The following is a 15,608-nucleotide window of genomic DNA, read 5'->3' on the forward strand; positions in this document are numbered from 1 at the left end:
CTGGGATCAAATGAAGCTCTTGAAGTGTATAAAGAGTGAGAGGGTATTCTTAAGAGGGAAATCAGGATGGCAAAGAGGGGATATATGATAGCCTTATCAGATAAGGTTAAGGATAATCCAAAGAGATTCTGCAAGTGCATTAAGAGCAACTAATGAGAGAGTAAGGCTCCTTAGAGATCAACAAGATTGTCATACAGCACGGAAACAGACCCTTCGGTCCAACCAGTTAATCCCAAACTAAATTAGTCCCATTTGCCTGTGCTGGCCCATATCCCTCCAAACTTTTCCTATTAATAGACTTATCCAAATATCATCTTAAAGTGTGTAATTGTGCCCACACCTCCACTTTCTCTGGAAGTTCATTCCACATGCAAATTTAAAAAAAAAGTCCCCAGTTCTTTTATAAAAACTCTCTCCTCTCACCTTAATGTGCCCCCAGTCTTGAAATCCCCCATCCCAGGGAAAAGACAACTACCATTAACTCTATTTATACCCCTCATTATTTTATAAACTTCACGATGTCTCCTCTCAACCTTGTATGCTCCAATGAAAAAAAGTCCCAGCCTTTCTTTATAACTCAAACCTGAACCTCAGAAGATGGGAGAGATATTAAATGAATATTTTGTGTCGGTTTTTACTGTGAAGAAAGAAATGGAGACTGGAGAACTCAGGGAAATAAATAATGATGTTTTGAAAACAGTTCACAATACAGAAGAGTACAGGAGACTCCTTAGAAAACAAAGGTGGGTAAATCTACGGGACCAGATCAAGTGTATCTCAGGATGTTGTGGGGCCCCGAGCTGAAATACTTGTTTCATCAATAACCACAGTTGAGGTGCTAGAGAGTGACGAATGTTGAGTCCACTTTTGTTCCTCATTTATATAAATGATTTGGATGAGAATATGTAAGACCAAAATTGCTGGTATACTGAACAGTGAAGAACGTTATCTCAAGATTACAAAGAGGTCTTGATCAATTGGGTCAATGGACTGAGGAGTGACAGTTCAGTTTGGACAAAGGTGAGATATTGCATTTTGGCAAAATACCCAAGGGTAGGACTTGTACACATAATGATAGGGCCCTGGGTAGTGTTGTCAAACAGAGCAAAAGAGCAACTAATGAGAGAGTAAGGCTCCTTAGAGATCAACAAGATTGTCATACAGCATGGAAACAGACCCTTTGGTCTGTTCAAATAATTTTTTGAAATTTGCATCACAGGGTGCTTAAGGCGTTTAGCACACATAGTCTTTATTGCTCAGACCTTTTGAGCATAGAAGTTGGGAAGTGTTAGGCAGGGGTTCTGTTCACCCTGAGAGCTGGGTCAGTGTCAGGACGTGTAAATAAAAGATGATGGAATACCGGTCTCTGTGTAGTTATTTCACAGCTCTCGCGTGCATCCTGATTGGTTGTAAACACAAAACAATACTACCCATTTCCCACAGCAGTAGCTGCTCATCTGTCTTTCTCAAACTAACTTCCCGTTTATATATTTAACCTGTTCAGAGATTTTACCACACATCTCTGAAGCAGGTGGGATTTGAACCCAAGCCCTCGAACAGAGGTAGAGACACTATCACAGCCCCACAAGAGCTCTTAAAAAAATAAAAGTTGAGGCCTCTTCTGGAGTACTGCATGTAGTTCTGGTCACCTTGTTGTAGGAAGTATCTTATTAAGCTAGAGAGAGTTGGGGTGTTACCAGGATGTTGGGGTTGAAAACTAGGCTGGAAACTGGTCCTTGAAGAAGGAGGTCATGTGGGATGTCCAATGATGGCATTGGTCCTCCTAGGAGCAGATGCAACTGAGGCAGAAGAATCGTAAGGGATGGTGTTTTTACAGGAGGCAGGGTGAGAGGAGTTGTAGTCCAGATAGCTGTGGGAATACCAGAACGTACAGCAAATATTCAGACCATCACAATTTGGACCTGACTAGGACAACCAGTACGTACAGCAAATTTAAAATCCACTGACACCTACGGCTACCTGGACTACACCACCTCCATCTGCCTTAGCAGCATCTGTTCCCAGGAAGACCAGTTCCACCATAGAACATTGCAGATGGTCTCCTTTTTCAAGGACTGTAATTTCCCCTCCCACGTGGTTGACAATGCCCTCCGGTGAATCTCCTCCATTTCCTGCACCTCTATTCTTAAACCCCACCCCTTCAATCATTACAAGGACAGAACCTCCTACTCTTCACCTTCCACTCCACCACCCTCTGGATACAACACATCATCTTCTGCAATGTCCACCTTCTACAAGCAGACCCCACTACATATATACATTTCCCTCCCCACCCCTATCTGCGTCCCACAGAACCCATTCCGTCCATGACAAACTTATTCGATCCACGGCCCCCATCAACCCATCCTTCACTCCCGGCACCTTGCCTTGCCAGTGCTAGAAGTGCAAAACCTGTGCCCACACCTCCCGACCCACCACTCTTCAAGGATCCTTGCACATCCAACAGAGTACTTAGATGCACATCATCCACTGTGTCTGTTGCTCTCGGTGTAGTCTCCTCTACATTGGGGAGGCAGGACGCCAAATTGTGGAACATTTCAGAAAACATCTGTGGGACACATGTACACAACCTCACCGCTGTGACCAAACACCTTAACTTCCTCTCCCACTCCACCAAGGACATGCAAGTCATGGACCGCCTCCAACATCAAACTTTGATTCCAGCTTTGGGTGACTGTGTGGAGTTTGCAAGTGTGGACGGCACGGTGGTTAGCACTGCTGCCTCACAGTGCCAGAGACCCAGGTTCAATTCCTGTCTCAGGCGACTCTCTGTGTGGAGTTTGCACATTCTCCCAATGTCTGTGTGGGTTTCCTCCGGGTGCTCCGGTTTCCTCCCACAATCCAAAAATGTGCAGGTTAGGTGAATTGGCCATGCTAAATTGCCTGTAGTGTTAGGTGAAGGGGTAAATGTAGGGGAATGGGTCTGGGTGGGTTGCGCTTCGGCAGGTCGGTGTGGACTTGTTGGGCCGAAGGGCCTGTTTCCACACTAAGTAATCTAATCTAATCCAAACACTAGCCACCGGACACCTGAAAGATGAGTTGGGACCCTCCAAACACACGGGGTCAATGTAGATTTCACCAGTTTCTTCATTTCCCCTCCCCCCACCTTATCCTCAGAGCCAACCGTCCTCTTGAACTGTCTATCTTTGCAACTTCCTTCCCACCTATCTGCCTAGAACAAAAGAAAATTTGCAACCAAAAGAGAAATGCTGGAATGTCTCAGCAGGTCTGGCAGCATCTGTAAGGAGAGAAAAGAGCTGATGTTTCGAATCTGACTGACCCTTTGTCAAAGTTAAAAAGGGAGAAATGGGGAGGTGTTTATACTAGGCTGATAGAAGGTGAGTCATGGCTCTAGAAGCAAAGGTAGCAATAAAGAGGTGATAATGACAGTGCATAGAGAGATTATATGGAGATTAGGAGCTGTGAATGACCAAGGCTCTAGAATTAGTCTTGCCTAAATGCAGCACATTTGTCTGGATTGAAATCTATCTGCCACTTTTCCGCCCAACTCTCCAGTCTATCCTCCTGTATTCTTTGACAGTCCCCTATGCTTTCTGCTACTCTGCCAGTCTTAGTGTTATCAGCAAACTTGCTGATCATACCCACAGTGCCCTCTTCCAGATCATTTATGTATATTACAAACAACAGTGGGGGACACCTGCACCAATCAACCCCACCGCCCTGTGGCCCAACATTTCAACTCCCCCTCTGCCAAGGACATGCAGGTCCTAAGCCGCCTCCACCACCGCTCCCTCACCACCTGACGCCTGGAGGAAGAATGCCTCAACTTCCGCCTCAAAACATCTCAACCCTATGGCATCAATGTGGATTTCACCAGTTTTCGCATTTCCCCTTTCCCCACCTCAGCCCAGCTCTAACTTTCCAGCTCAGCACCACCTTCATGACCTATCCTGCCTGCCTATCTTCCTTTCTGCCTATCCACTCCACCCTCCTCTCTGACCTATCACCTTCATCCCCACCCCCATTCACCTATTGTGCTCTATGCTACCTTGCCCCACCCTCCTCTCTGACCTATCACCTCCATTCACCTATGCTACTTTCTCCCCACCTCATTTATCTCTCCACTCTAAAAGCACCCTGCCTCTATTCCTGATGAAGGGCTTTTGCCCGAAACATCGATTTTCCTGCTCCTCGGATGCTGCCTGACCTGCTGTGCTTTTCCAGCACCACTCTAATCTAGACTCTGGTTTCCAGCATCTGCAGTCCTTGTTTTTACCCTGTGTAACACCACTGGTCACCTTTCTCCATTTCGAGAAACTCCCTTTAACTACTACTCTGTCTCCTATTGCTCAACCAGTTCTTTATCCACCTAGCTACACACAATGTGACTTCACCTTCTCCATTAGCTTACCATAGGGAACCTTATCAAACGCCTTACTAAAGTCCATGTATATGACATCAACAGCCTTTCCTTCATCTAACAACTTGGTCACTTCCTCAAAGAACTCTATTAATTTGGTAAGGCACAATCTCCCCCGCACACAACCATGTTGCCTATCACTGATAAACCCATAATTTTCCGAATATAGATAGATCCTATCCCTCAGTACCTTCTCCAGCAACCTTCCCACCACTAACGTCAGTCTCACTGGTCTGTAGTTACCCAGAATATCCCTACTCCCGTTCTTGTACAGGGGGACAACATTCATAACCCTGCAGTCCTCTGGCACCTCACCTGTATTTAAAGATGCCACAAAGATATCTGTCAGGGCCCCAGCTATTTCCTCTCTCGCCTCCCTCAGCAACCTGGGATAGATCCCATCCGGTCCTGGGGATTTGTCCACCTTAATAACCTTATGTCAACTTGATCCAAAGTAAACAAATCTCTATCTCTAATCTCAGCATTCATCACCTCCCGTGCCTCAGTGAACGCTGATGCAAAGTAATCATTGAGAATCTCACCCATTTTCTCAGGTTCGACATAACTTTTCTTCTTTATCCTTTAGTGGACAATCCTTTCTATGGTTACCTTCTTGCTTCTTATATAAGAATAAAAGGCCTTGGGATTCTCCTTAATTCTGCTTGCTAAAGTTATTTCATGACCCCATTTAGCCTGCTTGATTCCTCCTTTAAGATTGGTTTCTACTCTCCCAATATTCCTCCAAGGCCCGTTCTGTTCTTAGCTGCCTGGACCTTATGTACGCTTCACTTTTCGTCTTGGCTAGTCACACGATTTCTCCTGTCATCCACAGTTCACAAATCTTGCCTTTCCTATCCCTTGTTTTCAAAAGCGACATGCCTATCCTGCACTATCTTCAACCTATCTTTGAATGCTTCCCAGATATCAAGACTTTCCTTCAAAATAGCTGTGTCCAATCCACATTTCCTAGCTCCTGCCTAATTTTGATATTATTGACCTTGACCCAGGTTAGTACTCGTTCCTTATAACCATTCTCATCCTTGTCTACGAGTACTCTAAAACTTACAGAATTATGATCACTATTCCCAAAGAAATACCCCACTGCAACTTCTACCACCTGGCCTGGCTCATTCTCCAACACCAGGTCCAATATGGCCCCTTCCCTCGTAAGACTATTGACATCCTGCTCTCGAAAACTTTCTTGGACGCTTCTTACAAATTCTGCCCCATCCAGACCCCTGACACTAAGTGTATCCTAGTTAATGTTGGGAAAATTAAAATCTCCCATCACCACCACCCTGTTGCCTCTACATCTTTCCATAATCTGGTTACCTATTTGTTCTTCTACTTCATGCTCACTGTTGGGAGGCCTATAATACAGGAGACAGTGAGGTCTGCAGATGCTGAAGATTAGAATTAGAAGTGTGTTGCTGGAAAAGCACAGCAGGTCAGGCAGCATCCGAGGAGCAGGAAAACCAACGTTTCGGGCCAGAGCCCTCCATCAGGAAAGGCTCCGGCTGAAACGTCGACTTTCCTGCTCCTTGGATGCTGCCTGACCTGCTAATCTTTTCCAACAACACACTCAGACCTGTAATACAGCCCCACCAATGTAACTGCACCATTCTTATTTCTCAGCTCCACCCATGACGCCTCACTGCTCAAACCCTCCATAGTGTCCTCCTTTAGCACAGCCATTATATCATACTGGACCAACAACACAACTCATCCCTGCTTTTATTTCCTTCTGTCCTGTCTGAGGCATCTATATCCTGGAACATTTAGTTGCCAATCATTCCCTTCCTTCAATCAAGTCGCTCTGATCGCAGTAACGTGATACTGCCAGGCATCAATCCAAGCCCTAAGTTCATCTGCCTTACCCACTATACTCCTACTATATGCACTTCAAGCCGTCAGTTCTTTTGCGTTCATTTGCTCTCTGCCTACTCTTTCCATTGGGATCTAGCTTTGTGATCCTTAGTGTCCAGTTTTCATCTCACTGTCTAGTAATCTTCTCTTCTGGTTCCCAGACCCCTGCCACATCAGTTTAAAACCTCCCCAACAGCTGTAGCAAAAACTTCCCCAAGGAAATTAGTTCCAGTCTGGTTCAGGTGTAGACTGTACAATTTGAAATAGTCCCACTTTTCCCAGAACCAGTCCCAATGTCTCACAAATCTGAACCCGTCCCTCCTATATCATCCCTCAAGCCTGCCTATTTTTTCATTTCTACCCTGGCTAGCACATGGCACTGGTAGCAATCCTGAGATCACTACCTTTGAGGTCCTCCGCTAACTTCTCTCCTAACGCCCTGAATTCTGCTTTCAGGATTCGTTTTTTACTTATATCGTTGGTGCCTATATGCACCAAGACAACTGGCTGTTCACCCTCCTGATCCGTGACATCCCTGACCTGAGCACCTGGGAGGCTCGTTTTCAGCCTCACACCCGCCTACCTACTCCCCTCACAATAGAACCCCCTATGACTATGGACCTACAAGTCTTTTTCCCGCCCTTCTGAACAGCAGTGCCCACCACGGTGCCATTATCCTGGCAACTACTGCCCTCCCCTGGTGAGCCATCTCCCTCAATAGTATCCAAAATGGTATACCTGTTTCGGAGGGAGATGACCACAGGGTATACTGCCTTCCTACTCTTTTTCTGTCTTTTGGTCACCCATTCACTGTCTCCCTCAGTAATTCTAACCTGCAGTGTGACCAGTTCACTAAACTTGCTATCCACGATCCCCCCAGCATCGCGGATGCTCCACAGCGAGTCCTTCCGCAGCTCCAGAGCCATCATGCAGTCAAACAAGCTGGACACACTTCTTGCAAGTGTAGGAGTCAGGAATGTCAGACACGTTCCTAAGCTCCCACATCAAGCAAGAGGCACATGTCATGGGTCTGAGGTCCCCTGCCATTGTGAGCCTTAGCTTTATATCAACTAAAACCAAACAATGCACTTAAATATATGAAAGAAAAGACAGGAAATTTCCCTAGATTTCTCTGTTTCTCTAGATGTACAGTGAATGTTACTTAAGCACTTAAAGACTGCAATGGTTGAACTTTTTAGCTTTATTTCTTGACTTAATATTAAAAGGACTTTATTATGTTTGGAGTTTACTGCATCCGGTACTCCTGATTTGGTCTTCTCTATATTGGTGAAACCAAACATAAACTAAGGAAACATTTCGCTGAGCATCTCAACTGGGCCTGTCAGAGCCAGCCTGATCTCCTGGTCACCAACCATTTCAATTCCCTTTCCCACCCCCTCTCAACATGTCCAGCCTTGGTCTCCTCCATTGTTAAAATGAATCAGATCAGTTTGGAGGAACTGTTTGGCAGCCTACAGCCTAGAGGACTCAATATTGACTTCTCCGATTTCAAATAACCTTTTTCCACCCATTGTCTGACCCCCTTTCATTCCATTTATCAACCCTTTTAGCTATCAACCAGATTTATTCCTCCCATTGACCAACCTGGTCATACCCACGATCTGTGTTCATCTATCACTACCTCACCATTCCGTCCCGCTTCCCGCTCCCCACTCCCTCCATTTTAACTGCAGCTCCTCTATCCCCACCTCCATTCCTGAAGTATGGTTATATCCAGAATGATGACTTCTCCACCTCATGATGCTGCCTGACTTGCTGTGTTCTTCCAGCCTCCTGCTTGTCTACTACAGTTAATTATGTAAAGCCAGTTTGAATTTGTATGGTATCATGCTTAACTAATTTAGTGTTTTGAAGAGGCAGCAGAAAAGTTTGCTGAAGGACTATGACAAACTGCCATGACAATAGACAATAGATGCAGTATCTTTACTATCTTTACTACCTTGACTCCACTATCTTTAAGAGCTCTATCCAATTCTTTCTTAAATGAATCCAGAGACTGGGCCTCCACTGCCCTCTGGGGCAGAGCATTCCACACAGCCACCACTCTCTGGGTGAAGTAGTTTCTCCTCATCTCTGTCCTAAATGGTCTACCCCGTATTTTTAAGTTGTGTCCTCTGGTTCGGCATTCCCCCATCAGCGGAAATATGTTCCCTCCTGCCAGTGTCCAATCCTTTCATAATCCTATACGTTTCAATCAGATCCCCTCTCAGTCTTCTAAACTCAAGGGTACACAAGCCCAGTCGCTTCAGTCTTTCCGTGTAAGGCAATCCTGCCATTCCAGGAATTGACCTCGTGAACCTACGCTGCACTCCCTCAATAGCCAGAATGTCTTTCCTCAAGTTTGGAGACCAGAACTGTACACAGTACTCCAGGTGTGGTCTCACCAGGGCCCTGTACAGCTGCAGAAGCACCTCTTTGCTTCTATACTCAATTCCTCTTGTTATGAAGGCCAGCATACTATTAGCCTTCTTCACGACCTGCTGTACCTGCATGCTTGCCTTCATTGACTGGTGGACAAGAACACCCAGATCTCTCTGAACAGCCCCTTTACCTAATTTGATACCATTGAGGTAGTAATCTGCCTTCCTCTTCTTGCCACCAAAGTGGATAACCATACATTTATCCACATTAAACTGCATCTGCCATGCATCTGCCCACTCACCCAACTTGTCCAGGTCACCCTGTAATCTCCTAACATCCTCATCACATTTCACCCTACCACCCAGCTTTGTATCATCAGCAAATTTGCTAATGTTATTGCTGATACCATCTTCTATATCATTTACATATATTGTAAAAAGCTGCGGTCCCAGCACGGATCCCTGCGGTACCCCACTGGTCACTGCCTGCCATTCCGAAATGGAGCCGTTAATCACTACCCTTTGTTTCCTATTAGCCAACCAATTCTCTATCCAATCTAGTACTTTGCCCCCAATACCGTGCGCCCTAATTTTACTCGTGGAGGAACAATGGCGGATATTTCTGTGTATAATGCAGAAGTTGCAGGATCAGTTCATTCCTAAAAGGAAGAAAGATCCCAGGAGGAGACATGGGCGGGCGTGGCTGACGAGGCAAGTAAAGAAACATATAAAGTTAAAAGAGAAAAAGTATAACTTAGCGAAGATAAGTGGGAAAACTGAGGACTGGGAAGCTTTTAAAGAACAACAGAGGATTAGTAAGAAGGAAATACGCAGAGAAAAAATGAGGTATGAAGGTAAACTGGCCAAGAATATAAAGGAGGATAGTAAAAGCTTTTTTAGGTATGTCCAAGGCAAAAAAATGGTTAGGACAAAAATTGGGCCCTTGAAGACAGAAACAGGGGAATATATTACTGGGAACAAAGAAATGGCAGAGGAATTAAATGGGTACTTCAGATCTGTGTTCACTGGGGAAGACACAAGCAATCTCCCTGAGGTAACAGTGGCTGAAGGACCTGAACTTAAGGGAATTTATATTTGCCAGGATTTAGTGTTGGAGAGACTGTTAGGTCTGAAGGTTGATAAGTCTCCGGGACCTGATGGCCTGCATCCCAGGGTACTGAAGGAGGTAGCACGGGAAATCGTGGATGCGCTGGTGATTATTTTCCAGAGTTCAATAGAATCGGGGTCGGTTCCTGAGGATTGGAGGGCGGCTAATGTTGTGCCACTTTTTAAGAAGGGTGGGCGGGAGAAAGCAGGAAATTATAGACCAGTTAGTCTGACCTCAGTGGTGGGAAAGATGCTGGAGTCTATTATAAAGGATGAAATTACGGCACATCTGGATAATGGTAACAGGATAGGACAGAGTCAGCATGGATTTATGAAGGGGAAATCATGCTTGACTAATCTTCTTGAATTTTTTGAGGATGTAACTCAGAAGATGGACGAGGGAGATCCAGTGGATGTAGTGTACCTGGACTTTCAGAAAGCTTTTGATAAAGTCCCACACAAGAGGTTAGTGAGTAAAATTAGGGCGCACGGTATTGGGGGCAAAGTACTAGATTGGATAGAGAATTGGTTGGCTAATAGGAAACAAAGGGTAGTGATTAACGGCTCCATTTCGGAAATACTATAGTCTTGTCAGAAAGGCTAACAGTCATGGATAAAAAATAGTGCAGCTACATGGATAAAGAATTGGCTTACTGTCAGAAAACAGTGTAATGATTATTTTTCGGATTAGAATGTCAAAAATGGTTTTTGAAGAAACCATTATACAAGTGGCAGATGAAATTTAACGCAAAGTGTGACTGACTCATTTTTGTAAGAAGAACACAGAGATGGTATAGTTCTAAAGGCAGTGTAGTAACAGAGTGACTTCTGTTTACAGCAAACCAGCACTTGGCAAACTGGCAAAAATTATATACATGAAATACTGGAGGTTTACTCTATTATTGTGATATCCAAATAAGTGGCTGAGGGTGCAAGTGAGAAAGCTGTAACGCTTTTGGAAAACTTAACAGAATAATAGATTCAGTAACTATTACTAATTAACTGTTCCAATATAATAACAGCCATAAACAAAACCTTGAAAAAAGGCAAATTCAGAAAACAGATGGTCTCACAACTCCAGCCCAGGTGGAAAAACATCAAGAGTACTCCATGTAGCAAGGAGAGATGTACAACAGTAACAGACCCAGCAACAACTGCTTCCGAAAAACTAAGAAACTAAAGGTTCCCCTTTTCAGTCACAAAACAAAATCAGGGTGTTTCAATGTAAAAATGAAAATGTCAGTTTGGTTAATTTTTATAAACTTTATTGAAATTGTGCAGCTACAATTATGTATTAAAATAGGTATACATCAGGTTCAGAAGCTGGGAATTCCACAAATAGTAATCAATTCTGAACTGATCTCGGGAGTCTCAACAATCTTAAATGATATAAGCAGCAGCAGTATGAGAAATAGCATTCGACCAGACCAAAAGTGCACAAACACAGAACTACCCATTCTGGTGTACCACAGAATCTTCTACACTGCAGTGAACATACAGCTCTCCATTCCTACCCCATCCCTGCACCCAACCCCATAATATGGTAAGGATCTATTTCACCTTGCATGCCCACTAGACACAGAGGCACTGTAATAAATGAGAAACAAAATGGTTAAGTTGTGCACATCAAAGCCACAAAAAGGTAAGCAGATGTTCAGTTTGGTAATAGATTGACTAACCCACACTGACATATATCTACACTGACTTTACAATCTCCTTTAAGCTTTGGAGTTAACAACCAAGATCCCTCCTCATCTTGGCAGTAGCCAAAAGGATTTCAGATCTTTCAGTGTTCTTATGGGACTGAAGGGCATGTTATTATGTATTATTGCATGGTTTAAGAAATGTTGCCATGTTACAACAATATACAGATTGGGTATTACACAAATATGATGTGATGCAGTATCATACATTAATACAATTTGGGTGTTTCAGTGTTACAATTCCATTTGGGTAGTGGGATGCGTGTTGGTGCAACATTTTCAGCTTGAGTCCACTTAATTTTAAATTGCGTACCTGGTAGTGATTTCAGTTTTTACTATTCCAGTCAAATTGAAGGAGTTCAAATCTATTCAGAACTAACTAAACAATGAGAGAATTTCTGATTAATTAGTTTTGGCTCATTTTTAGAGACAGTAGATCCACCTGAATGACAGGCATAGGTCAGACTACAGTAGCAGTGCTTATCCAGGAGGTAGGTAGAGGTTCAGTTGAGATGCAAGTATATTCCTATCATAGATATGAAACACTAAACAGCAGTTCTCCCCACATTCACATTTTTCAGGAAGACAAATGCACACACTATGTAACAATGACAGTATGTGCTGCAGCAGGTAGGTCAATGATGTGAAGTTAGTTAAGGAAAAGCTCTGTGTTGTACAGAGATTCAAGTTGACAGAATCACCTAGCTAGGAGATGAAATCAAAACCAGAAGTTGCTGGAAAACCTCAGCATTTGTGAAGAGAAATCAGAGTTAACGTTTCGGGTAGGGGGGTGACCCTTCGTCAGAACTGCAGAAAAGCAGTTTTTTCACAGATGCTGCCAGGCCTGAGGTTTCCCAGCAACTTCTGTTTCTGATTTTTGCATCTGCAGTTCTGTTTTAACAAGATGAAATCAGTAACCAACAATGACTAAGGTTACCTGTGCATGAAGATAGTCTATAGCTGGAAGGGTGCCCAGGCTTGTCTACACAATCTTATACACATGCATCAACAATCCATCAAGGAGGCACGATCAGTCCAGAGCATTGTCAGTAAGATGGAGTTTTGGGGTTGTAATTTGTGTCAGGAATTTCTTATTGAACGAAAATGTGGGAACTCTACAAAAAGTAACCTCACTCAACATTTCACATTTAAGAAATACGATACTCAGACTTGCTTGGGGAAGGGGAAAGGCTATTACTCTCAAACCCATGCACAGCACAGCCCAATACTTACGCCCATCCCTGGGACAGATCAATATCTAGTCTCATCTGTCCCAGACAATGCAGGCATGTGGCAACTCCAATATAAGACAGGTGAGAACTGGTACATTCGGAAAGGAAAAACAAAGTATAGGAAGATGCAGAAAATATTGGAGAAACAAAGTATGGGTCCAGTTACACAACTCCATGAAAATGAAAATGAGCTCCTAAAAGCCACCAACATTTTATAATGTATGAATGGGACAAAGAACAAAAGGTCTGTACAAGTCAATGGTTTGACCAGTTAGAGGACAGTACAGTTTCAAATGCTGTAACACAGAAAATGTACTAAAATGATACACAATGTAGTGCAGATTCACCAGGACAACAGCAAAGATTAAAGGATAGCTAGATAGAGAGAAACAGGAGTTGTTTCCACTGGAGCAGAGAAAGACACAAACAGATACCTAGGGATGTCTGCACCTCCCATGACACAGGCATAGCACTTTATTTCACGTACCAATAAATTCTATTATTTTAATAAAGCACTGTGGATACTGAGGATCTGAAACAAAAACAAATACAAATTGAAGAAACTCAGCAGGTCTGGCAGCATCTGTGGTCAGAAAGCAAGGTCATGTCCAGTCTTTAGCCTATGCCTAATATGCTAAGTTTCTCCAGAAATTTGTTTTATTTTCTATTTCTTATCTGGTTGAAATTGCTGATTAATGTTTAAGGACCCCATGAGCTAGGAAATTAAACTGCACACAGGATTACACTTACACTCTTACTGTCAGAAATAGGTGATTCCATCTCATTAGCATGAGTTATACCTCAGTTCAGTTGCTACTGCTTCATCTGTGACTTTATATACCTTTTATTCGATAAATGCATTACCACTTGTAAAGGATATCATTTGTTCAGTCTTCAAGTTATCAAGTAATTTTTGAAAAGGAGCGTATCGGCACAGTGTCGATATACAGCCCACCATTATCAATTTGTGCTTGGGGCGCGTCAGTGCTACATTGAGTCTTCGCCAGTCCTTCAGTAACTCTCCAAGCTGTCAAAAGAAAATCCAGTGCAGTTATTATCATGTTTTGATGTAGAGATACCACAGAGATGCTCGCAAGTCAAGCAATTTCAGGGTTTGTGTTTCATTCCCAACTATATATTTGAATTATCAAACTAATATCTTGTTCAAATTTGTAAAGAAATCCATTCCACTCTTCTGCTGATCATTCATCACCTTCTTTTGGGTTATATGCCCTGAGCACTTTCAAATTCTAGCCCTGGTTGCAAAAATGAAATGTTACATCAGTTTGATAGGGCAATGAAAATGAGTTTTTTTTAAAAAAAGTGCAACCCTTAATTCCATCCAGCAGCCAACACTGCTCAGTTTTGAATAGAGAACCAAATATGTCTTGTTGGAAATGTACAGGGCCTTGGTGAGACCACTCATGGAATATTCTCTTTTAAAACATAGAATCTCTACAGTGTGGAAGCAGACCATTTGGGCCCATCAAGTCCATACTGACCGTCTGAACAGCATCCTAACCAGAACCATCCTACCCCCTGTGCGCCCTTAGCATGGCCAACCCACCTAAACTGCACATCTGTGGGAGGAAACCAGAGCACCCAGAGGAAACCCACGCAGACATAGGGAGAATGTGTGTGGAGTTTGCACAGTCGCCCAAGGGTGGAATCAAACCTGGGTCCCTGACACTGAGAAACAGCAGTGCTAATAACTGAGCCACCATGCTGTTATTGGAGGATGGATGTTCTGAGATCACTCCTCTACTCGTCCTGCTCTTCATAACAGTGCAGTACAGGTTCTTCAGCCCTCGATATTGCGCTGCCCTGTGAAACCAATCTGAAGCCCATCTAACCTACACTATTCCATTCTTGTCCATATGCCTATCAACTGACCATTTAAATGCCTGTGAAATTGGCGAGTTTACAACTGTTGCAGGAAGTGCGATCCACATCCCTACTACTGTGTAAGGAAACTACCTCTGACATCTGTCCTATATCTATTAACCCTCAGTTTGAAACTATGCCCCCTCATAGCTATCCATCATCATCCTCAGAAAAGGACTCACTGTCCACCCAATCTAACCCTCCAATCCTCTTATATGTCTCAATTAAGTCACCTCTCACCCTTCTAACAAAAACAGCCTCAAGTCACTGAGCCTTTCCTTAGAAGACCTTCCCTCCTCACCAGGCAACATCCTAGTAAATCTCCTGTGAACCCTTTCCAAAGCTTCCACATCCTTCCTATAATGTGGTGACCAGAACTGCACATAATACTCCAAGTGTGGCCCCACCAGAGTTTTGTACAGCTGCAACATGACCTCATGGTTCCAAAACTCAATTCCACTACTAATAAAAGCTAACATACTGTTTTTGTCTTCTAAACATTTTGCCGAGAGATACGAGGGAGGAGCAAAGGACTGCTGGGAAGTTTTTAAGTGGGTGAGCTCTAAATCCAAGTCCCTACACTGTAGGGCCACTCTCCCACCCACCTCCTCTAACCTTACTGAGAGTCTGTAAACTAGGTAAGTTTTCAGGTTTTTTTTTCTCTTTCGTTTCCTTTGTTTAGTCTTGTGCGGGCTTTCAGCGTAGCGGGATATGGATGTTAGGGCAGTTGCATGTTCCTCCTACAGAATGTGACAGACGACAGACACTTCACACTCTGCCGACTACATCTGTGCAAAATGCACCCAACTCCAGCTCCTCGAAAACCAAGTTAGGGAACTGGAGCTGGAGCTGGATGAACTATGGATCATCCGGGAGGCTGAGGGGGAAATTGAGAGGCTGTACAGGGAGGTGGTCACTCCCCAGACACAGGATAAGGACAGCTGGGTTACTGTCAGGGGGAAGAAAGGGAACCGACGGTCAGAGCAGGGATCCCCTGTGGGTGTTCCCCTCAGCAATAAGTATACCATTTTGG

The 15,608-nt window shown here is 43.8% G+C and overlaps 1 protein-coding gene across 2 annotated transcripts in view; it reads right to left on the reverse strand.

Annotated features, from left to right (window-relative positions):
• Window positions 1-11,024: 11,024 nt before the first annotated feature.
• The window catches only part of dna2 (DNA replication helicase/nuclease 2), a 112,064-nt gene continuing 107,480 nt past the window's right edge, over window positions 11,025-15,608 (reverse strand). For both annotated transcript variants that reach the window (XM_072557995.1, XM_072557994.1), the window contains 2 exons: window positions 13,570-13,718; window positions 11,025-12,100 (listed from right to left, as the gene is read on the reverse strand). In XM_072557995.1, the coding sequence (XP_072414096.1) occupies window positions 12,058-12,100; window positions 13,570-13,718 (192 nt within the window). In that variant the 3' untranslated portion in view covers window positions 11,025-12,057. The remainder of the gene's footprint in view (window positions 12,101-13,569; window positions 13,719-15,608) is intronic.

The sequence above is a fragment of the Chiloscyllium punctatum genome, chromosome 38 (assembly GCF_047496795.1).
Source record: "Chiloscyllium punctatum isolate Juve2018m chromosome 38, sChiPun1.3, whole genome shotgun sequence".
NCBI lineage: Eukaryota > Metazoa > Chordata > Chondrichthyes > Orectolobiformes > Hemiscylliidae > Chiloscyllium > Chiloscyllium punctatum.